At 44.3% G+C, this 22,390-nt stretch overlaps 2 protein-coding genes across 2 annotated transcripts; both read left to right on the plus strand.

Annotated features, from left to right (window-relative positions):
* The first annotated feature begins 45 nt into the window (after positions 1–45).
* On the plus strand, positions 46–15,712 carry MCM8 (minichromosome maintenance 8 homologous recombination repair factor). The gene is made up of 18 exons (XM_054290317.1): positions 46–290; positions 471–545; positions 832–914; positions 1,098–1,247; positions 1,572–1,675; positions 2,532–2,730; positions 3,513–3,598; positions 4,570–4,721; positions 5,547–5,745; positions 6,520–6,550; positions 7,337–7,477; positions 8,474–8,615; positions 9,225–9,420; positions 9,682–9,895; positions 10,922–11,131; positions 12,326–12,402; positions 13,231–13,420; positions 15,051–15,712. The coding sequence occupies exons 1-18, from the start codon at positions 155–157 to the stop codon at positions 15,141–15,143; spliced, it is 2,478 nt and encodes an 825-aa protein (XP_054146292.1). The 5' UTR covers positions 46–154; the 3' UTR covers positions 15,144–15,712.
* Positions 15,713–16,898: 1,186 nt separating this feature from the next.
* On the plus strand, positions 16,899–22,332 carry CRLS1 (cardiolipin synthase 1). Its single transcript, XM_054290314.1, has 7 exons — positions 16,899–17,183; positions 17,474–17,611; positions 18,035–18,164; positions 18,609–18,694; positions 19,058–19,126; positions 19,444–19,535; positions 21,026–22,332. The coding sequence occupies exons 1-7, from the start codon at positions 16,899–16,901 to the stop codon at positions 21,135–21,137; spliced, it is 912 nt and encodes a 303-aa protein (XP_054146289.1). The 3' UTR covers positions 21,138–22,332.
* The last annotated feature ends 58 nt before the right edge of the window (positions 22,333–22,390 follow it).

The raw sequence follows: 22,390 nt of genomic DNA on the forward strand, positions 1-22,390 counted from the left end.
CCGGGGCTGTCCGAGCCTTCCCCGCGGTGCGCTAGGGGAGAAAGGGCCTGCCTGCCGCGGGGTGCCCTCTGGAAACAGCACTGGTTTCAATTAAGTGTCTCCTGGTGCAATTTGTTTCCTCAGCTCGGTTTGCTGTCGCGTCTGGCAGCGGGAGATGAGCAGGGAGCTCAGGGGCAGGGGATGCGCCCGGGGCAGAGGCTTCCAGGGATGGCGAGGAGGATGGCGAGGAGGAGGAGGAGGATGGCGAAGCAGAGCACAGAAGGGAGAGCCCAAAAGGATGCCCGAACCTGGTGAGCCAGCCCCTGTGCTTCTGCTTTCTGAAGCCATAATGCTTTTCTTCTAATGCACTGTGCCAGGCAATTACAACTGCTTGTCTCCCGTGGTCAAAAGAATCACTGAGAATAAAACTTGCAAAATTTCACTATGTATATTCTTTCAATTCACCTTATTTATTTTTTTTCTTCCCCCAGCAAAATCTCGCCTAGTCCAATCAACGATGGACCAGTTTATTCCCTATAAGGGCTGGAAGCTTTATTTCTCTGAAGGTATTTTAAAACCGATTTTTCTAGAATTTATTACACATAGCATTAGTAGAGTTACAAGTTCAAAAAAGAACAACTAAAATTTCATCTATGAAAACATAAATGCCATAAAGACTTCACTCTTGTGATATGCTGTAACCTTTGTGATCATTACTGGGATCTTGTGGAGATCTATCATCTTCTGTAGTTTTGCAGTGCAGAAAAACAATGGAAGAAAAAGTACCTGTTTATGTATTTTGTAAAGTGGAAAGAATTATTTCTGTGACTAACGTGGTGTGTTTCTAATTAGTTTACAATGACAAGTCTCCTTTTGTCCAGAAGACTCAAGCCTTTGAAAAGTTTTTCATGCAGCGCATTGAGCTTTATGACAAGGTAAAAAACAAAGCCAAAGTATCCCACTCCAACAACCTGTTGTTGTTACAAGAACATTACTGATTTTTAGTATTTTTTCCCCATCAAAAGTAACCTCCATCAGAGACCTGAAACATTTAGGACATAATTTGGGTGTTTCACTTCTAATTTGAAGTGTATTTTGTCATTTATGGTGTTTCCCAGGATGAAATAGAAAGAAAAGGAAGCATTCTCGTGGATTATAAGGAGCTGATCCAGGACAGAGAGCTGACTAAATCAATACCAAATCTGTCTGCTGAACTCAGGGACATGCCTCAGAAAATACTGCAGTGTATGGGTCTGGCAATTCATCAGGTAAACACTGATACATGGAAGCAGAACCCTGACAACAAAAAAGAACCAGTGACACTTAGAGGCCTTTATGTTATAAACCCCACATCTCTGTGGTTTTTTTTCTTAGGGCAAATTACTGTTTGTTTGAAACTCAGAGCCTTCAATCTCTCCTCTTCCTGTATGACCCACAAAATCACATTTTGAAGTTGCTTTGATCTTGGTGCATTTTTCTTATTCATCGCAGGAGCAGTTGACTAAAACTGAATGTAATTCTAACACCTGTGTCTCTCCCTGTTGGGAGTTCTGATTCCTGTGGGTGTCTGTGTCCCCTCCTGTCCCCTGCAGGTGCTCACCAAGGACCTGGAGAGGCACGCAGCGGAGCTGCAGGTGCAGGAGGGATTGCCCCTGCAGGGGGAGCCTGTCATAAACGTGCCTCTCATCCACGCCAGGTAAGAGGCGCTTCTTCTTTTCCAGGGAAAAGCTGTTTGCTTCCTGGCTAATCTTTGCCAGTGTCCATGCATGGCTTGCATGTTTAAGGGAAAACTGGGCTCTGGGAAGCTTTTTCCAGGAGAACACTCTACATTCTGCTTTTTCTCTTCACTGTGACCTCACGTCCTTGTGCAGAAAAAAGTGAAGTGAAACCTCCTTTTAAGCTGAACAAACAGCTTGAACTAGAAAAGCTTGTAAGTAGGAGAAGTGGCTTATAAGCAGAACAGTTATTCTATAAATAGAATTGTATTGATAAAAGCAGAATTATTTAAATTTCTGTTGACTGGAAAAGTTTTTAATGAAACAAGTCCTTACAACTTTTTTCTTTATCAGAAGTAATGACATCTCACACTTCAAGGGTCTGAGGGAACTGGGTGTGTTCTATTGGAGTTCAAATTACCTTTTAAAAGTATTTTCTTTTTTATTATTGTTTTTAATTCCCTGCTGGTGGTGGCAGAGCTGTAATAAAACTTTGGCCCTTCTGTGTCACAAGTCTAAATTCCAGGCTTTATCTGAAACTATGGAAAGAGACAGTTATGGATGATCTTCAAGTAATGTATTGCTAGGCCAGAGGTGTCACTGGATAAACAAACTGTACTGTTTGAGGCTGTTGAGGTCGATTCATGTGAGAATATTGAATATTCTGCTGCTTTCTAGAGCAAGAATCAAAAACTGTACTGTGGATTCACCAAAAAAATACTTCTAAGTGGTTTTTTTCTGGATTTTACCCTATTTAATTGGGAGTTGGATTTTTTTGTCTGTGTTTGGATGGGTTTGGGGGTTATTTTTGTCCTCATTTTCTGTGTGCTAATGCAGGGTGTACAACTATGAGCCCCTGACCCAGCTGAAAAACGTGAGGGCCAACTGCTACGGCAAGTACATCACCCTGCGTGGCACCGTGGTGAGGGTGAGCAACATCAAACCCCTGTGCACCAACCTGGCCTTCGTCTGTGCTGCCTGTGGGGATGTGCAGGCTGTTCCTCTCCCTGATGGCAAGTACACCCTTCCCACCAAGGTAAGCCAAAACCATGGAACTTCATGCTTTTTGGTGTGTTTTCACAAAAATCAGCACCGCAGGTGCTAAAAAAAAAAAGGAAAAAAAAAAAGTTTTTAAAGCTAGGTTAAATAACTGTCACATTGAGAATTAATTAATTGTACCTTGCAACTTTTCTTACTTCAGACCCTTGTTACTTGTAAAAAATGTATGCTGCTGGAACAGGATATGTGACAAAAAATACACAGAAATTCCCTGAAACCTGAAAAAATATTATCTCTCTTAATTTCCATTTTACCAGTTGTGTTTAAAAAGACTCACCTTGCTGTTGTTTTCTATGCTTACATTGTTTTTTTGTTTAAAACTTTGTTTTAATTTATTATTTTTATTATCTGGACTTAAGAAGTCATTAGACATAGGACAGTGCCTGGTTATTCTCAAACCAGTTCACTGAGGGGATCACACAATTCTGCTGTGTTTGCTCTAACAGCTGTGAGTCAGAGTTCAGGTGTCTGTGCTTGATGGATCCTCATAATTCTGTACATCCTAATTTGTAGCCCTAATTTAATTATCTTTTTTCCTGGAATGATGCTATGATGCTGAATTTTATTCCTTTGCGGATTTTTTTTTTTGTTGTTATTTTTGTTTAGTTTGGGGGTTTTTTGGTGGTTTGGTTTTTCTTGTTTGTTTGTTTTTGTTGGTTTGGTTTGGTTTGGTTTTGGGTTTTTTTGAATCAAATAAGACAATTTCACTGCAGGACTTTGAAAAAGGCTGGGAATGAGTCAGAATTCCTGTTGTTGCAGTGCCTTGTTCCCGAGTGCCGGGGCCGCTCCTTCACAGCTGACAGGAGCTCTCCTCTGACCACCACAGTGGACTGGCAGTCTGTCAAGTAAGCACAAAAATGTGATGTGACAGGACACTCAAAAAGTGACAGGATGGCTCCACCTGTGTTACAGTGTGTGATTTTAATAATCTTACTCTTTTGTAGCAAGCACTCTCCAACATTTGTATCACAAAGCAGTTGTTTTATCCAAGTGCTGGTATACTTTGTAACCTACCCTGTCATAGTTTCCTGGAAATTCCTTCTGTCCTTACCAAACTCTTGGAGAGATGCTCAGTTTTGCTTTTTGCTGCATTTCTCGATAATTTCTAATTGTATCTATGATTTCATGATTCCCTTTAATGAGCTGTAAGTCAGCTAGAAAAACCCTATTGGTCAGCTGTGCCACTTGACCTGAATGAGCTGGAAGTAAATTGGAGGGTTAAAAATCGTCGTTTGAAGTGACATTGATGTGAAAACTCGTGCTGCTCTTAGCAGCTCCAGAGGGCGCTGTTCATCACAGCTTCTTCGGTAAAGCCTGGCTTGGCTTCCAGGGAATCTGAGAACTCCAGGTGCAGAGCCAGAGCTGGAACTGTCACAGCCAGAGAGTCAACTGCTCTTCTTGTTGTGGTCTGAGAAATTCCTTGGGCTTTTCCAGGGTTGGAATACCTATTAAGAATTCATGGGGGCTATAATGTGTGAGCTCCTAATTTTTTATTTATATGGGTCTTTTTTATTTTATGTACTGTGTGTATTTCTACATGAACATGCTCATCAGTGATAGAAAATCTGCATTTCAACTCAGAGTTCACAGTTACTGCATTTCTGGGCTTTATGCATGGTTTATACCCATTTAGTGAAGCGTGACCTGAGGAATGCCCAGAGCTGCAGGTGCTGTGTGCTGCTGCTGCACTGGAGCTGTGTGCTGCTGCTGCTGCAGGGTGTGCAGCTGCACTGGAGCTGTGTGCTGCTGCTGTGTTGCAGGGTGTGCAGCTGCCCTGCTGTGTTGCAGGGTGTGCAGCTGCCCTGCTGTGTTGCAGGGTGCAGGAGCTCATGGAGGATGACCAGCGGGAGGCAGGACGGATCCCGCGCACCATCGAGTGTGAGCTGGTGCAGGATCTCGTGGACAGCTGTGTCCCTGGGGACATGGTCACTGTCACAGGCATAGTGAAGGTGGCAAGCACTGAGGAAGGTGAGTGCAGCATCTTTTTCCTACAGTGGGGTTTTGGTAGTGCTTACACAAGAACAACAGTCATTGCCCTTGATTGATGCCATAAGTCCATAAAGTGTAAATTTCTTTGGAAGTTACCAAACTTTTACAGTGAAGAGTTATTTTAGGACATTATTTGCTTAGCATTTTCTCTTTAGTATCTCCTTCAGACATTAGGAGAGCTGTCACACTGTTGTGAAGGAGAGTTATCTTACTTTAGTCTCCCTAGAAAAATTTTTCAACTGTTTTTTTCCTTTTCTTTCCCAAAGTGAAGAAATAGCTGTGCACTGCTCTGAAAGAATGCATTGCAGATAACTTCAAGACTGTTTTACTCTGAGACTTCAGGCTCTGCTCAGTAATCAATCTATATAGAAAATGATTAATTATTAATTGATAATTACTTAGTAATTACTGTGCTATATGTTTAATGCTTCCACACCATGCATCTTCTTTTTCCCCCAAAATATTGAGTGGAAACATTTTATATTCAACTTTGCTTTCACAACTATAATATAATAACTTAAAATCCCTGGAAAAATTTATTTATTCTGGGACAAAATTCTCTCTAGACATGTATCCTCAATTTCAGGAAAATATTTATTATGTACATAAGTGGAGGGAACTTAAAAGAACAAATTTAGCTAGAAACTTAGTTTGCATCAATTTTCCAAAGTGCAGATGTTCAGTACTTAAATATGAACATGACTGTACATGACATTTCTGAATTACTCTATGCCATTTGTAGATAATATGAGCACCTATTAATGGAAAAAATGCTCCATCATCCTTTCTCAATTTTTCTAACAGGAGCTTCTAAAAGCAAGAATGACAAGTGTATGTTCTTATTGTACATTGAGGCAAATTCTGTCAGCAACAGTAAAGGACAAAAACTGAAGAATTTCGATGATGAGACCTTTCAGAGATCGTTCATGGAGTTTTCCCTTAAAGATCTCTATGCCATCCAAGAAATTCAAGCTGAGGAAAATCTGTTCAAGCTGATTGTGAAGTAAGTTGTATCAGACCTAGACTGGGTCTAGGGTTAGACATGAATCAGTGTGACACCTTCAGAGAAATGTGACAGCTTATCCTAAAGCTGTGAAATGTCTGAGCCTCAGATCTCTGTGGTTTCTATTATATAAGAAACTGCAGTGGGCAAGGGACTTGGGAGGGAGGTATTGCAGTGGGAATGTTGGGACTTTGGGAGTGGTTTAGAGATTCAAGGATCAAGGATTGCCTGTGTTCTACTTTAACCTTAGACAGAAAGCTCTGGGTAGAAAAACAATTAGTTAATTTTGTTCCTCACCATGTAAATTCAACTTACAAGTACCGTTTTGTCCTCCAGTTTTCTACAGTAGAGGAAAGAGGTGCAAGAACTGAGCAGAGGGTGTGAAAGACCCTCAGTTCAGACTCAAAAGTACTCTTCTAGCTGGGATGGCCCTCAGGCCCTCCCACTGGAGTCAAAGAACACAAACCCAGCACTTTAAAAGGAGGGTTACAGGCGGTCACTTGATTAAGACAAGAACAGGTGCAGATAGCACTGGGAAGCTGGTTCTCCTTTGTGGGGACTCAAGTGAAAAGCTTTTCTTGTTTCAGTCATCTCTGGTTATCCAAAAATTTCAAGAAATTTCATGCTGCTGATTTCTGTTGGAAATTCAGCAACAGCTACCCAAAAAGTTTGATGTTTATTAAGGTGTTCTGTGATGAGAGAGAGGACAAGTGTTTATTTATAGCAATACATGATTTATCTTCCACTTATGTTACCCTGTGCTTTGCTTTCCAGCTCTCTTTGTCCTGCAATCTATGGCCATGAGGTAAATAATCTAAAACCTCTACTTTTAATTCCAGTTTGAAAAGTTTATGTCCCATCCAACTCCTAAAGGATTCACACAGCTTATCTGGGACAGGGGGAGGGGGCAGAGACTGTTTTTACAGGTGATGTTGTGGTGTTTGTGAGGGTCCCCAGGATGAGGTGAAAGATGAAAATTTGACTCCAAGTTCTTAGAAGGCTGATATATCATAGATAATATCATATAATATAATACTATATTATATATTATATATTATACGTTATATATTATATTATATTCTAGAATGCTATACTAAAACTATAATAAAGAAAGAGAAAAGATACATCAGAAGGCTTAACAAAAATGATTAATAAAAACCTGTGACTGACTCAGAGTCTGACACAGCTGGCTGTGATTGGCCATTAAGAAAAAACCAATTCCCATGGAACCAATCAAACATTCACCTGTTGGTAAAAAATGTCCAAGTCACATTCCAAAGCAGCAAACACAGGAGCAGCAATCAGATAATTGTTGTTTTCTTTCCTCTCTGAGGCTTCTCAGCTTCCCAGGAGAAAACCCTGGGCAAAGGGGATTTTTCAGAAAGTATCATGGTGACAGACTGTGGCTCACAGTCTGTTTTGTGCCAGGGAGTGGCAGCCTTGCACCCTTAAGTTCAGAGCTCCAGAAGGCAAGGTCATTGCAGGCAGTTCTGGGGAGCTGTCAGTGCTGGTCACCAGGATGGAATGGAATGGAATGGAATGGAATGGAATGGAATGGAATGCTTACCAGTGTTGGCCTCTACCACAACAGATTGTGAAGGCAGGGTTGGCCCTGGCCTTGTTTGGAGGATGTCAGAAGTTTGTGGATGACAAGAACAGAATCCCAGTGCGAGGGGATCCACATGTTCTGGTTGTTGGAGATCCAGGATTAGGAAAAAGTCAAATGTTGCAGGTATTGTTTCCTTTATTACTATTTTCTGTTTTCCTCTATTTCCTTGTTATCTTGACATGCAGCCATGGGAGGATAACTGTGCTGAGACCAAAGGGTTGACTGAGCCTGGCTGGAGCTGTCTTTTCATGTGGGATGCCTCAAGTACAGGAGAATATCCAGAGGGCTCTCCTGCCATTCAGGGAGCCGTTAAACACCAAAGCATGTGTCCTTGTCAGGCCCATGGGCTTTCAAGGACAGGCTTACAGGTTTGCTGTCCTGCTCTTACACAGTTCTTGTCACCAACCCTTTTCCCCAGTGAGGAGCTTCACTCCTTCCTGTCTTCATTTAGCTGGCCCATTGTGAAATGAAGTAATTCATCTTTGAACAAATGCAACTTCAGTGACCTGTGAGTCTCCTGTGAGGTTTACTTCCATTCCTTACCTTTTTTCCATGTTGCTAGCACAGATCTTTTTGGGAAAGGGACCTGATGCTGTGTTTGGGTTTTGATCTCAGGTATTTCTGCATGACTATGACAATTAGTAATAGATTTTTTTTTCCCTTAAACTGAGTGATTTTTAAATTCCATGTATTTTTCCATGGTTACTGTGAAGTCCAAGAGAGACAGAATTCACTTAGACCTTCTTTAAAAAAATCCTTCTAACATGGACCTGTTGCATTAGAATATGATTTGCACTTAGCCAAGGTGATGGATTTACATGCAAGCATCTTAACAAACAAAATTTTGAAATTATTCTTTTGTTCAATGAGGACTCTCCAGCATAGAGTAACTGATTTTTTTTTCACATTATTACTTAAAAAAATAATACCATCCAAGAATAGTTACTCCTACTGCTTTGCAAATTATGTGTCTTGGAGTTGCAAGGAGTTAGAGCTTTACTGTTGGGTCATATTCAGTGGAAAGAAACAAATTTGGGGTTACTTTGAATTGTTTCTCTAGGATGAGGCTTATGAAATTCTTCACTTTGGGGAGGGAAAAAGTATTTGTTTCTCTTCTAGGCTGTGTGTAACATCGCTCCTCGAGGTGTGTATGTTTGTGGTAATACCTCCACCAGCTCTGGCCTGACTGTTACACTCTCCAGAGATGGCACTTCTGGAGATTTTGCCTTGGAAGCTGGTGCCTTAGTGCTTGGAGATCAAGGTAATCCATGGAATGCCACAGGTTCTGTGTAACCATGTGTAAGGGGCAGGAGAGTGTGTGCTGCTGAGTCTCAGCTAAGCCAAAGTGCTCGCTTAACTGTGGACTAAAAATGTCTGTTTGAAGAGTGATACTGGGCTCCACACCATGGGAAGTCCTGAGCTTCTCCAGTGGCTTCTCTGGGGGCAGTTCCTGCTTTCCTAGAGTGTAGGGAATCTTCAGTTCTCCAGTTCATATACCAGACTTCTTACTGTGTCAAAGAGCTAGGATTTCTTTTTGTTCAGGGATCTGTCTTGATATCAGCTGCTGGACTTTTACTGGTTTTGAAAAAAGATTCACTTATGAGATATGGTGTCTATTTTAAAAAGCTTGTTTCATCATCTTAATGAATCACCAAAATGCTGCATTCACAAGTCAGGCTGAGTTCATTGTGTTTGGTTGCATTACCATGGAATGAAAACAAAGCTGGCAGAAATGGAGATTTTCCAATGTCTCCTGCAGTCCCTGGGGTTCTAAGTTGGATTTCTGATGTGTCACTAGATTGTAGGACACGCTTGTCCTTCAGTTAATGTGTTGTCTGATAAGTGTTTATCCTGTTTTAATTGCTTCCAGGCATTTGTGGAATAGATGAATTTGATAAGATGGGAAACCAGCACCAGGCTTTGTTGGAAGCCATGGAGCAGCAGAGCATCAGCCTGGCCAAGGCTGGCATTGTTTGCAGTCTGCCAGCTCGGACATCCATTGTTGCTGCAGCAAACCCCGTTGGAGGACATTATAACAAGGCCAAAACAGTGTCTGAGAACCTAAAGTGAGCCCTTTGTGAAATGCTGCTTTTGTAATTCACATTCAGGAGTAGATGCTTCTGGCAGTGCTGTAGCTCGTGTACAATTGCTTTCTAGAATTTTGGAGTGTGCACACAAACTTTAATAATCTTCAGTGGCTTTTGAGAGAGAAATTCCTGTTGTACTTTATTCCGAATGAGCAGGACAGGATCTCTTACCTGTGTTTGAAGTGGAACAGAGTTGCTGTCATTTTTCCACTACTCCCAAGTTCCTTGTGTTTCCTGCAGGATGGGGAGTGCTCTGCTGTCAAGGTTTGATCTGGTGTTCATCCTGCTGGACACGCCCAACGAGGACCACGACCACCTGCTGTCGGAGCACGTGATGGCCATGCGGGCCGGCCGGCGCGCCGCCGCCACCAGCGCCCTGGTGACACGGGCCAGCCCCCAGGAGCACTCTGTCCTCCAGGCCACCTCGGACCGACCCCTGCTCGAGAGGCTCAAGGTGAGACCTGGCCTGGGGCTGCTGCTCTAAGGCAAATTTGCTGTGTTGGGTTTCAGTAAGGAGCTACAGAAGTGGGCTGGGTGTAATCATTTGGTGTAACGTGATCTGAGATGGAGTGTTGAATCCAAGTAAAGCACTGTGGAAGCAAATCCTTGGGCTTCTGCAACACCATGGATTTGGGAAGTATAGGAGAGGAAGCATGTTTCTCATTAGACTTCGTGGCTTTGAGAACTGATATTGTCAAATGCCAGGTCTTGGGACAATTCTCCTACTGGAGGTAAACCCGTGCACTTTTTGAAACAGGATATCAGCAGTGATGGTTTTGTCTTCTGTCGCAGACATTTTTTCATAGAAATCCTTTCTTTGGGACTTGTGCATCTTCTGGGAAGCTGAGGCCCCAGAAAGAGAATGTAAACAATGATTATCAGCTGCTGTGGAATGCAATAGGATGCACCTGTGATTGGTTCATGTTCCATGTGTACAATTAAGGGCCAATCACAGGGCAAGCTCTCTGGAACACAGTGACAGAGAACTCTCTTGTTTTTAGATTCTTTTCTATTCTATTCTTAGCTTAGCAGCCTCTGCAACTTCTCTCCTTATTCTTTTTAGTATAGTCATAATGTATTATATATCATATATCAATAAATCCAGCCTTCTGATCATCAAACAAGATTCTCATCCTTCTCTCACCCCTGAGACCTCATCAGGTCACTGTAATAGTCTTCTCTGGAGCTGTGGGAATTGGGATTTTCTCTTTTTGAGAAGAGATTTAACTTTATAACAAATTCTATTTGGCACTTCCTACCATTGCAGATGAGAACCCTTGGCTGCTTTTCCTGAAATGGCCAAGTGTGTGTGTTTATGTCTGAGCATAGCGTGGGGACTTGAAGTACATTGTTCACATACACACACCAAAGCCCTTATAGTGATGACTTCACTAGATAAAGCATAAAGATGATGATTTGATATGAAAGTTTTTATTGTATATAATTCTGACAGAAATCTAAATCTTTGTAATGGTGCTAGATCTCAACGGGAGAAAACTTTGATGCCATTCCCCATCAGCTGCTGAGGAAGTACGTGGGGTACGCTCGGCAGTACGTGCACCCCAGCTTGTCTCCAGAGGCTGCACAAGTCCTCCAGGAATTCTACCTCGAGCTCAGGAAACAGAACCAAGGGGCAGACAGCAGCCCCATCACCACGAGGCAGCTGGAGTCCCTGATTCGCCTGACAGAGGTAAATGCAAGCTGGAATGCTTAAGGGATTGAGAGCAAAGAGATTATTCCTGAGGTACTACCCAAGTCCTACCATTTTTTACAGCTTACTCACCACTATGCTTTCTCTGTTTTGTTAAAAAAAAAAAAAAGTAAGAATGCATCAGATTTAGAAGGGTATTAGAATAAGATCCCAATATTACCAGGTAGATTGTGCCTGGGCTCATCTGACCCTTGCTGCTGGGCCAAAGGCGGCAACTGTGGTGTTTCACCTCAGAGACACCTTTGGCTGGCTGGATGTTGCAGCTGGGCACTGAAACAAGTCCAGGCTTGTAGAAACTCAGTTTACCTCAGGTGGGAAGGCTTCAGGCTAGGCTGAAGAGGAAAAGGAGACGGATTCTGTCGGAGGGTTGATATCCGGAGTTTTATTCCATGGTCACAGACGTCTGAATCTTGGCAACAGCTCCAACAGAATGGAGACCTCATGGTTCTGGCTCAATTTAAGCCCAGGGACAGGGGGAGGGAAGGGACAGCTGAGCACCAACCAGGTGGGAGGAGGAGGGTCTCAGGGGATGAGGGACACACAGACAGGCCAATGACCCCCAGGCCTGAATTGCATCCTTTGAACTTGACCAAGCACACGATGGCCTTGCTGGAATGTTAAACCTGATTGACAGCCCAGCAGTGGGTGAGGGGGAAAGGAGAGGGGTATTGCCCCACCTGGGAAGTTTAAAACAGGAAATTGCAACACACTGCAACAGAAGGGCTTAAGAGCTGCTGTTCCTTAACAGCTTAAGTTATAAAACTTCTTATAAAGCAAAACACCCTTGAGGAGATGGAAAGAGAGTCTATCACATTCCCCAAAAGGAGAAAAAGCAGGTGCAGGCAGGAGCAACTGCTGCCCACCTTGAACCTAGACTGCTTCTGTTTTCCCTAACACTGCCTTAACAGCACTGTCTGTGATCTGCTGCTTCACAAGGCTACACTGCTAAAAAGCAAATAAACTCCAAGCCACAGCCTAAAAGTGCAAGTATGCAGGAGCACACAGTGACACACTGACAAAAAATAGAAAAATCTTCCTCTAATCCTGTATGCTTAGGTTCTATCTCTGCTCCTAAAATTTGTGCTTGTAGCCCTTGCAGAGTGATTGTAGCCCTTTTTCACATCAGTTATGATATATCTTAAACCTTTGTGGGGTATATTTTTCTGTTTTAAGGCACGATCAAGGCTGGAATTAAGAGAGAAGTCTACCAAGGAAGATGCTGAGGATGTAATAGAGATAATGAAATACAGGTAATGGAAAACACTGCTTTAAAAATAACTAAAGCATCACAGTGTTATTCATTTGAAACTTGTTTTCTTTACATATTCAAACACAATGAAGGAATCACTTTATTAGGCTTAGAACCATGATGCTTCCTGAAGGGAGGTTGTGGACAGATGGGGGTTGGTCTCTTCCACGGGCAGCAGTGACAGAACCAGAGGACACAGTCTCAAGCTATGTCAGGGAAGGTATAGGTTGGATATTAGGAAACAGTTTTCACCAAAAGAATAATAAAGTACTGGAGTGCTCTTCCCAGGGAGGTGGTAGAATCATCATCTCTGGATGTGTTTAAAAAAAAGACTGGACATGGCACTTGGTGCTATAGTCTAGTTGAGGTGCTAGGGCATGGGTTGGACTCAATGATCTTAGAGGTCTCTCCCAACCTCATGATTCTGTGATATTACATTATTTTGTGTTTCTGTGATACTACTATTTGGATTTGTTAGCTGCTCCTTAAAAGCTGCCAGCAGCTCTAAGTCAAATGCAACTGCTTAGGCCTGTGAGTTGTGGGGTCACAGTGGTTCTGCCTGTCTGGGCACAGTAATGCACACGTGAGGCTCTGCTGAAGAGTTTTTGTCCCCTGTGAGTTCTCTCTGGTACAGGTGAACAATTAAAAGTTCAAAAGTGATTTGGATGAATGCTTAGTCTAAGTTCCCTAGAGAGTGACCTGACAGGGGATGGTTTTCTACGTGGTTTCTGAAAGTTCTCTCAAGCATCACATTTTAGGAATTAAATCAATGTATGTTTGTTTTTATGTCCCGCTGAGAGTTGGATCTCTTTTTGTAACCTGTTTGTAGCATGCTGGGCACCTACTCGGATGAGTTTGGGAAGCTGGACTTCGAGCGCTCCCAGCACGGCTCTGGGATGAGCAATCGCTCTCAGGCCAAGAGATTCGTGTCTGCCCTGAGCAGCGTGGCAGAGAGAACCTACAACAACCTCTTCGACCTGCAGCAGCTGCGCCACATCGCCGGCCAGCTGCAGCTGCGGGTGAGCGCCCCCTGCAGCAGCCACACGCTGCCAGGCCACCCTCAGTAGTGCTGCCAAAGGGGCAGCGGCAGAGGCGCCTCTGCTGCCTCTTTGCAATGGCAGAAATAACCAGTGTGCTGCTGTTGGGCTGAGCAGAGCTCATCAAGTGTCTGTGAGCTCCACTTACCCCACAGCTGTTTGCAACAGCAGCTCCTTGCACTGGTAAGGGCTGATCCCACTGATGGGCTGGCTCTGAGCAAGATCCTGGTTTGATCTGTGAAAGGCAATGATGGTTTCAGTGCTGCACTCCTTCTGCCTCCCCAGAGGACACATCTATTTTTGTTTAGACTTTTGGTGTCTGTGCTCCATTTCAGCAGTGCAATGATGTTTCTGCATCACCTCCTCTGGGTTAAATATGCCTTTAGGTTTTCATTTCATTCCTGCTCAGACAAACTGAAGTTGCACGTTGAAAGGATCATCTAGGACACATGGCCACAAATGTATTCTGCCCTGTAATTGATTTGCATTCTGTACTTGTGGGGGCTTCAGCAAACAGAACTATTGACAGCTAACTGTATATTTGCTCCACTTATTGAAGTTATTTTAACTAACTCTAATTCTCCCTTCATATATAGAATATTTTTGCCCACCCAGGGATGCCATTTCTTGCTGTTTGTTCGGGGGATCCATGGGGAGTCCCAGGGGCCCCCTAAGCTGTGTGTTGGCTGGCAGCAGCAGGCAGGCAAGGAGACTCCACACAGCTTCTGAGGGTGCTCATTAGATGAGGGTTTATTGGGGGTCCCAGCCCCAGGAGCAGCACGGTTTCTGAGGGAGAAGGGAGGGAGAGCCTAGGGAGAAAAGGGGCCAAGAGCTTCTCATCTCCCTTGCACAGCTTAACAGGGAGATTCAAAGTGGGTGCTGAATAAGACTTGGGCCAATTGGATTACAAATACATGAAACTTCAGGAGAGAATCCCAGGCTTGGAATAAACTGTACATTTTTGAGAGGTGAGACAGAGCATACCATTTAACTAAAATGTAACACCACACATCTGGGTTATTTATGCCTTTCAGGTTTTCATTCCTGCTCAGACACCCTGAAGTTGCACGTTGAAAGGATCATCTAGGACACATGGCCACAAATGTATTCTGCCCTGTAATTAATTTGCATTCTGTACTTGTGGGGGCTTCAGCAAACAGAACTATTGATAGCTAACTGTACTTTTTGCTCCATTGACTACTTATTGAAGTTAATTAAATTAACTCTAATTCTCCCTTCATATATAGAATATTTTTGCCCATTCAAAGTTTTATACCTGGAAGTCAGGGAGAGTTTTTGAAATCATACATTTCTGTGGTAGATACTTCTGTTTCAGAACTGGAATTTACACATATGTAGCTGCACCCTTTCTTCAAGTCATACAGGAGAGACTGCTGCTTCTGTGTAACACTGCAGTAAAACCAGTGTGTAACTAAAGCAGCAAACAGGGGGGCTGATGGTGTCAGACCTCTGGTAGGTGAAGAGTTTGCCAAGGAAATTCACCTATTCTTAGCCCACTTCATTTCACTGAGTTCCTTCAAATGGTTTATGTTGCTTTACATCAGGTAAGATGTCATTCTCCAATTTGGTATTTTTGTCTTTATTTTCCCAGGTATCTGATTTTGAAAGCTTTATTGGATCTCTGAATGATCAGGGTTATCTTTTGAAGAAAGGTTCAAGAGTTTATCAGCTCCAGACCATGTGAGAGGAGTCACTGTGATGGACTTCCTTGGGATGATTGTCCCCCTGCACTGCTGACCTGGAGCAGGGAGGCACACCCTGAGCTGAGCTGCACCTGCCACAGTGCTGAGGTTTGCTGGGCTGGAGATTCCCCTGCAGAAAATTAAACTGGAAAGCTGCAACAGGACAAACTGGCACGTGGTACTGCTGCCTGGCTCATCCTGCAGCTCTCTGTTCCAAATGGGACCTCACCATCCCCCAGGAGTGGGAGGTGTGTTTTATTCTGTTACAGTGCCATAAGGGACTTGACTTCTGAAAGAGATGCTGCACCCACAAATTCCAGCCCAGGAATCTTCCATGAGAGGATGGTATGAGGTGTACTTTCAGCATTGTGGTTCATTTAAAGTCTAGAAATGTTTCCAGTAGGTTCTGACAACACTGTTTGATGGCTGTTACCAAATGACACTTTACTGAAACTGACTTGATTTTCTGCTTTGAACCATGGTCTTTGAAGCCAAGGTTTTATTTGAAATCCAAGTCTGATTTAAGAAAATATCCTTATTACAATATTTAATTTGTAAAGCAGGGATTGGATTTTGACTTCCATTAAACTTCATATATGAGAAATATTATTTGTTCAAGGCTGTTTAATGGCCTTTACAGGATCTGTAACACCAACAGGTTCTGTTTGTTTCTGTGTAACTGTTCCTGACACAGAACCACGTGTGTTCAGCAGGGCTGAAGTGCTGAATGCTTCCTGACTTTGATGAAATCAGAACCATGGTCTGGTGCAATGGAACAGCAGCTGGGAGCTTTCAGTGTAAGAATTAAAAACCCACAAACACCAACACGCCCTCCCTAAAGAAAAATATACTTTAAAAAATCGGGACTGCAGCCCTGATTCTTGTTTTCCCTCTTTCATTTCTCAGGTAAGAAATGAGAGATGACAAAAAGCAGAAATACTGAAACTTAGTGCCTCACCCAGTTATTTAAGGGACATCAGGGACCAAATATACTTGAAACTGAGAACTGGTCAGCCAGATGAAATGCTTTAAGTACAAAATCATAGTTCTACATGGGAGCTCTGAAGGGGCAAAGTCCGCTCTGTCAGCTAAAGGGCAGTAGTGTTGGAGGCTGATTTTGGCTTAGTGCAGGGCTGGGACAGGAGCGCGCCCCAGGAGCCAACAAGCGACTGCACCTGGAGAAGCGAACTCCTCATTCCCTTTCCTCCTTGAGACAGCAAACGCGGGCAAGGCAGAGCCAGGAGCAAGGGCCGAGCTCCAGACACCACTCGCGCTCTCTGAGCAGTTTCTCAAGGCAAAGCCAACCTTCCCCTTCCTCCCTCAAGGGCTTTCCCAGAACGGCGCGGCCCCGCCGTGAGGGGGAGCGGGATGAGCCCGGGCAGCCGCCCACCGGGCCGCCATGGGCATCGCCGTCCGCGCCCGGGAGCCACCGGGGGAGAGCCTGAGGCGGGAAAGCACCGGGAAAGCGGTGGAAATGCACCGGGAGCGCTTTCCCGGCACCGGCCCTTCCACTCGGCCGCCTGCCGTAAAGCGCGCGGCCCGAGGAGGGGCGGGGCTGACGCAAAGCGCCGCAAAAGGTCGCGCGTCCCCGGCAGCGCTCGCGGCACACGCGCCGCGCGCGGCTGGCGCGCCGTGCTCAGTCCCGCGGCGCGGATGGCGCGAGGCCGCGCGCTCCCGCGGGTAGCGCGGCCGCGCGCGTAGGGGCCGCGGGCAGCGCCTCTCCCGCAGCGCTTCTCCCGCGCCGCTCCTGCCGCGCCATGCTGGCCGCCGCCTGGCTGGGCAGGGGCTCCTGGGGGCTCCTCCGCGGCGCGGCGCCGAGGCGGCCGGGCGGCGGAGCGAGGCCTCTGGGCGGCCGGCCCGGCTCGGCGGCGGCGGCGGGAAATGAGGCGCGGCGCGGCGGGGGCGTCTCGTGCGTGCCCGCCTGCGCGGGGCTCCCGCGGCTGCTGCGCGCGCCCGCCGCCGCCTGGCGCCTCCTGAGCGGCGGGGCCGCCCCGCCCGAGCCCCGGCGGGAGCGCGGCGCGGCGGGGCCCTACGCCGAGCTGGTACGTGGGGGACGGCGCGGACGGGCGGGGGAAGCCGGGCGGGCTAAGCCGTGTCATACCCGGCGCTCCGAGGCACAGACCCTGCCCCGGCGCTCTCCTGCCCGAGGCAAAGTTAATGTTTAGCAGGTCGAGGCCGTGCGCCTCGCCAAAGCAGCGCGCTGCTTCCCAGAACTTTGCCGGCTTTCTGGCTAGTTAAGCGGAAAAAGTATTTGTAGCGATTAAAACTCTGTTACGTGCCAAGGCGGGGTTTGAGTTCCTGCCCTGAAGTTTTTTCGTTTCTTGCTTTACAGTATGAAAACCCCTGGACCATCCCAAATATCCTGTCCATGGCGAGAATGGGTCTGGCGCCAGTTTTGGGCTATTTGATTGTTGAAGAGAATTTCAACGTTGCCCTCGGTGTGTTTGTCCTGGCTGGCGTGACAGACCTGGTATGTCGGCTTGGAAGGGCTTTGGGAGCGTTGGAACAGACTCCTGTGTAGAATGGAAACGGACAAAACAGATTTGTTTTGTTTTCTAGGATTTGTTTTTAGATTTGTTAGTTTCTAGGAATGCTTTGTATATCCTTTGTGGTGCTGCAAAGGGAATTTGCAGGCGCCTGTAGGCATTAATGCTAATGGAGGAAAGGGGAGTGACCAGCCCCGGGTGGGCATTGGCCACTCCGTGCTCGTGCACCTGCTGGTCTGTTAAATGATACAAGTATCAGCTAAGAGGTATCACATTTTATCCTAGTTAAACTCGCTGTTTTACCTGATGTCATTTACCTGATGTCATTAAATATCTCTCTAAAGCAGCGTGCAGGAGCTGTTGTGGTTCATACTCTTCTAACAGCTATTGAATTTTGGTTTTCCTAGTTGGATGGATTTATTGCACGGAACTGGGCTAATCAGAAATCAGCACTGGGAAGTGCTCTCGATCCCCTGGCAGATAAAATCCTCATCAGTGTGCTCTATGTGAGCCTAACTTGTGCAAATCTTATCCCAGGTGAGGAAATGTCAGTTGTGTGCTCTAGATAAGGTAAAGAAGGTCGGTTTGTGTGTAGCAACATTTCCTGTGTTTCTAGAAGGAAAACTGTGTATCTCTTGGAACTCTTGCTTTGTCCTTTGCTCCCATTAAGCACTTCCAAAGGGACCCCACAGTAAGCAAGTGCTGCCACATACAAAGTGGCATGTACTGCCATTTTTAGGTGCTCTTTCTTTAAAGCAATAATAGTAGTTCTATAACGTTTTTCATGGACTGGATTGTTTTAAGGCTTCAGATTAAACCCTTTCAGGAGCTCTGTTAAACATCCTCAGTAATGCACAGAACTTGTTCAAGAGAATTTGAGTGTGGTTATTTCATCTTGCTTCCAATTTCCTGCTCTTTTGGTTGTGTTTTACCTTTAATCATGGGCAGTTTTTCAGTGGCTGGTGTTGCCTTGCCTTGCAGTTCCCCTGACTTCCATGATCATCCTGCGGGATGCGGCGCTCATTGCCGCCGTCTTTTACGTGCGATACAAAACTCTTTCTCCACCGGTGAGTGCACAGCATCAAAAGTGTCTAATTGTAACAAAAGTACATACATTAATAAACTTAATTAACAGCAAAGCTGTGGCCAAGAGATTTGTCATCTTGAGGCTTGATGGTTACAAGATGTAATGGTTGTTCTTTTGCCAAATAGGTTTCAGAGCAGAGCAGTGTTTTAATAAAATATGGTTTGTAAAGATAAGTCAGAGCTACTGATAGCTTTTTTCCTGTGTGTGCTGTGTAATAATAAATCTTACAAAAGAGCAATGTAATTCTTTAGTGCTACAGTTGCCTTTTCTTTATCATGTGTACAGGTATATCAGATTGAACGTACAAGGGCTGCATTTTTTTCCCTCTTTTCTCCCCCAACAGAGAACCCTGAGTAGGTATTTTAACCCCTGTTATGCTACTGCACAATTAAAACCAACATTTATCAGCAAGGTAAGAGCAATAACTTGTTACCAAAGATAACTCCTGGGTGCTTGGAGCATTGTGTGGTTTGGAGGGTGGGGATAATTTACCACTACTGCTGAGTGCAGTTTCAAAATAGTGCCAACTATACCTAGATCCTGAAAGGTTTTCAGCTATGCTCTGTCAGAGCACGTGCTAATTGGGAGAGAGTAAGATGCTTTATTTTAAGAAGGTCTCTAAATAAATTTTCTTTATGTAAACTAATCCTTAAAACAGTAATAAAAGTGTGTGTAGGTATTCCTTGTACTCCTTCAAGTTGCTCACAGTTCCTGTTTTGCTTTTCTCAGATGAACACAGCAGTTCAGCTGATTTTGGTGGCGGCTTCTCTAGCAGCACCTGTTTTCAATTATGTGGACAGCGTATATCTGCAGACATTATGGTAACTGATATCTTACATCTTTTTTCCCCAGATAATTTAATGTGCTTCCAAGGAAACTGGTAATTGAGATTAATTTGTGTGGAACAAAAAAATTTTCTGTGCCCAGAAGATGCAATAGGCCCATATGCTTGAATTTTTACACCTGTAGTCTTAAATGACACCAGAGATAGATATTTATTGGTACTTAATAAAACTAGTTAAGATCCAGGCATATTAGCTTAGAAACAAGTCTTTGGGGTAGGCATGGGTGTACACAGGCAGAACATAAATTCAGATCAGTGGAGAAAAAAGGAGCAGGAAGAAAGGCTGCATGGATTCCTCATTTATTCGTGCCAGAAGTGTCCTTGAGCAAGCAACCTTGGGATCAGCAATAATAGCCATCCTTATTTTTGTTTTATACAGTACCTGCTATCTGGAAATCCAGGTTTCTGCAGCCTGTTTGAAAAGCACATGGAGAAATGGTGATTACTGCTAGACCTTAGGAAGGAAGGAGAGGGATGGGATAAGAATAGGCATAACGGAGCTTTCCTCCTCAAGAAGCGCTGTTCCCTCTGCTCTCACTGGAGCTCTGAACTGAAGCTGGCTGCAGCTGTTTGAGGGCAGTTATTTTTCCTGAGCTGTTTGGCAAAAGTTCAGAACAAAGAGTTCTGAAACAGCAGATGTCAGAATTACTTAGTAACTTAAAGTAGTACAAAATCCAGTGTTACTTTTCTTCTAGGGAAATAAAAAAACAACCAAACCAAAGAAACCAAAACCACCAACCCAAACCAAGAAGTGCTTAAGGAACTATGAATGAACCTTGATCTTAACAGTCTGTGGTTTTTTATCCTGGTGGTAAGACAAAATCTAGAGTTGCCTCTGGGTGTAATTTGCCCGGGTGTTCTGTGGATGCTCTCAGAAACTCCCTGGCAGTGCTCAGGGAGGAGCAGAGGGGCAGGCAGGGCTGTGGCAGTGACCTCAGGGTGGTGTCAGCCTTTCACAGAGGAGCACTGCTCATTTAGGGATACCTGTGGTCTGGGAGGGAAACAAAAGAGGCTGAAGCAGGAATTCATTCTTTAGCTTTGGGACTTGGTGAAAATGGTAAGTTCGAGTCTTGAGTGGTTTGAATGCTCCCTGCTCACACTGCCAAGGAATAGTTTCTCACATCTGTCAGTTCTCAAGCTGGTAAAAGTTATGTAGGCTGCAAATGCTGAATCTTTTGTTTTCCCTTCTCTAAAGCAAGTGCTGCTGTGGTGACAATTTGCCCTGGTATGCAGTTACAGTGAAGCACGCTGCTTACCCCTGGATGGCAGAGCCTTTGTGTATCTAATCCTCCCCATAGCCCTGAATTTCAGCTTATAAACTGTAAGCTGCATTTGTGTGGAGCATAGTTCCTGACTGTGTAGTTATAAACAGATGCTAAAAAAAAAAAAAAAGAAAAAGGAAAAAAAGAGGCACTTTTTCTATTGTCCATAGACCCCCATGACTTAGAGGAACTCTTTTCCCCAAAGGTGCATCACAGCTTTCACAACGGTGACATCTGGCTACAGCTATTACCACTATGGCAGGAAAACTGTCCAGGTGATCAAGAACAAGTGGAGTGGTCCAGGTGATCAAAGGTGAAGTGTTCCTGGAAAGGCAGGAAGGTGCTGTGCCCCCAGAGGCGGTGGTATTGCAGCTGAGTTTTGGATCAAAGCACTCTTTGTTTATCTGCTTAAACCATGGCATCACAATGAAGTGAAATTTGAACATGTACTGTGTATATATGTAGAGAGAGACTTTTTGATGTATTTTTAATTTCCTGAAAAAATGAGGTTGTTTACAAAACCAAATAAATAATTAGTAAAAACGCAGGTTACTTGCTGCTGCCATGTGCATTCTCAGTAATTTTATGCTGGTTTTGAAGTCAAGACACACACTTGGCACCAGATTTGTTTTGCCATCCTCATGCAAGGCACTGAGTACACTGGGATCTGAGAAGAAAAAGCAATCACAAGAACAAGTTTGTACCTCAGCCTGTCAGTAAACCAGCACTGCCCATTAGGACCTAATGACTCACCTCAGGCTGCAGCAGAAGGAAGCACCTCATCGAGGGACAGTGTCTTCAGAAATTCAAAGCAGAGAGAAATTTTGCTTTATGTTCCATGAGTGATACTGATAAACCATGAAGAGTTCCTACCCTGCTCCCTTTTCTTTTTAAAGATGAACAATGATGAACTGTACTCAGGGTTTTGAGAAAGGTCAGCGGTGCTGTGAGGAGCCTGTACCCAAATGGAGTTCAGTTTCTCATCCTATGTATTCATTGCTAGTGATTGAAAGAAGTTCCTGTATCTCCAGATGCTTTAAAGCTCCTAAAGATGCTGTTTAATCCCAATACCACTGGCTGAAGAGGACATTTAAAATACTGTCCAAATGAATGGAGACAGTGGAAGAAATTTTATATGTGTTTGCTGTTATTTCTTCCTGTACTTCCAGCTTCAAGATGTACTCTGTGCTCCCCCTCACGCAAGGACAACTTGTTCTTTGCCTGTTCTCTACTGAAGAAAGAGCAAGGCAGATCAAGTTGATCATAAACTCATATTTTCTCTTTGTGAACAACGTGATTTTTCTTTTATGTCATAAAAAAAGTACAACTATGAAGGGTTTCAATGACTGAAAATCAGGAGGTAAATAATACCACTGTATTATTGTTGTATTAGCAAAGAAAACTTTCTGTAGAAGAGCACACCGTCTCTTTTGTGACAGTGTGTTTATATAGATGAAGTATTTTAATGCTTTCTTTATATTGAAACTTGTATAAAATGGTGCACAGAGAAAACACTTGGTCTTTATTAGTACCTTTGTTTTCACCCCGTCTTTAATGGTTAGCCCTGCAT

This window comes from Melozone crissalis, unplaced genomic scaffold, assembly GCF_028551555.1.
Source record: "Melozone crissalis strain CALT ecotype California unplaced genomic scaffold, PUWL_Pcris_2 ptg000081l_1, whole genome shotgun sequence".
Taxonomy (NCBI): domain Eukaryota; kingdom Metazoa; phylum Chordata; class Aves; order Passeriformes; family Passerellidae; genus Melozone; species Melozone crissalis.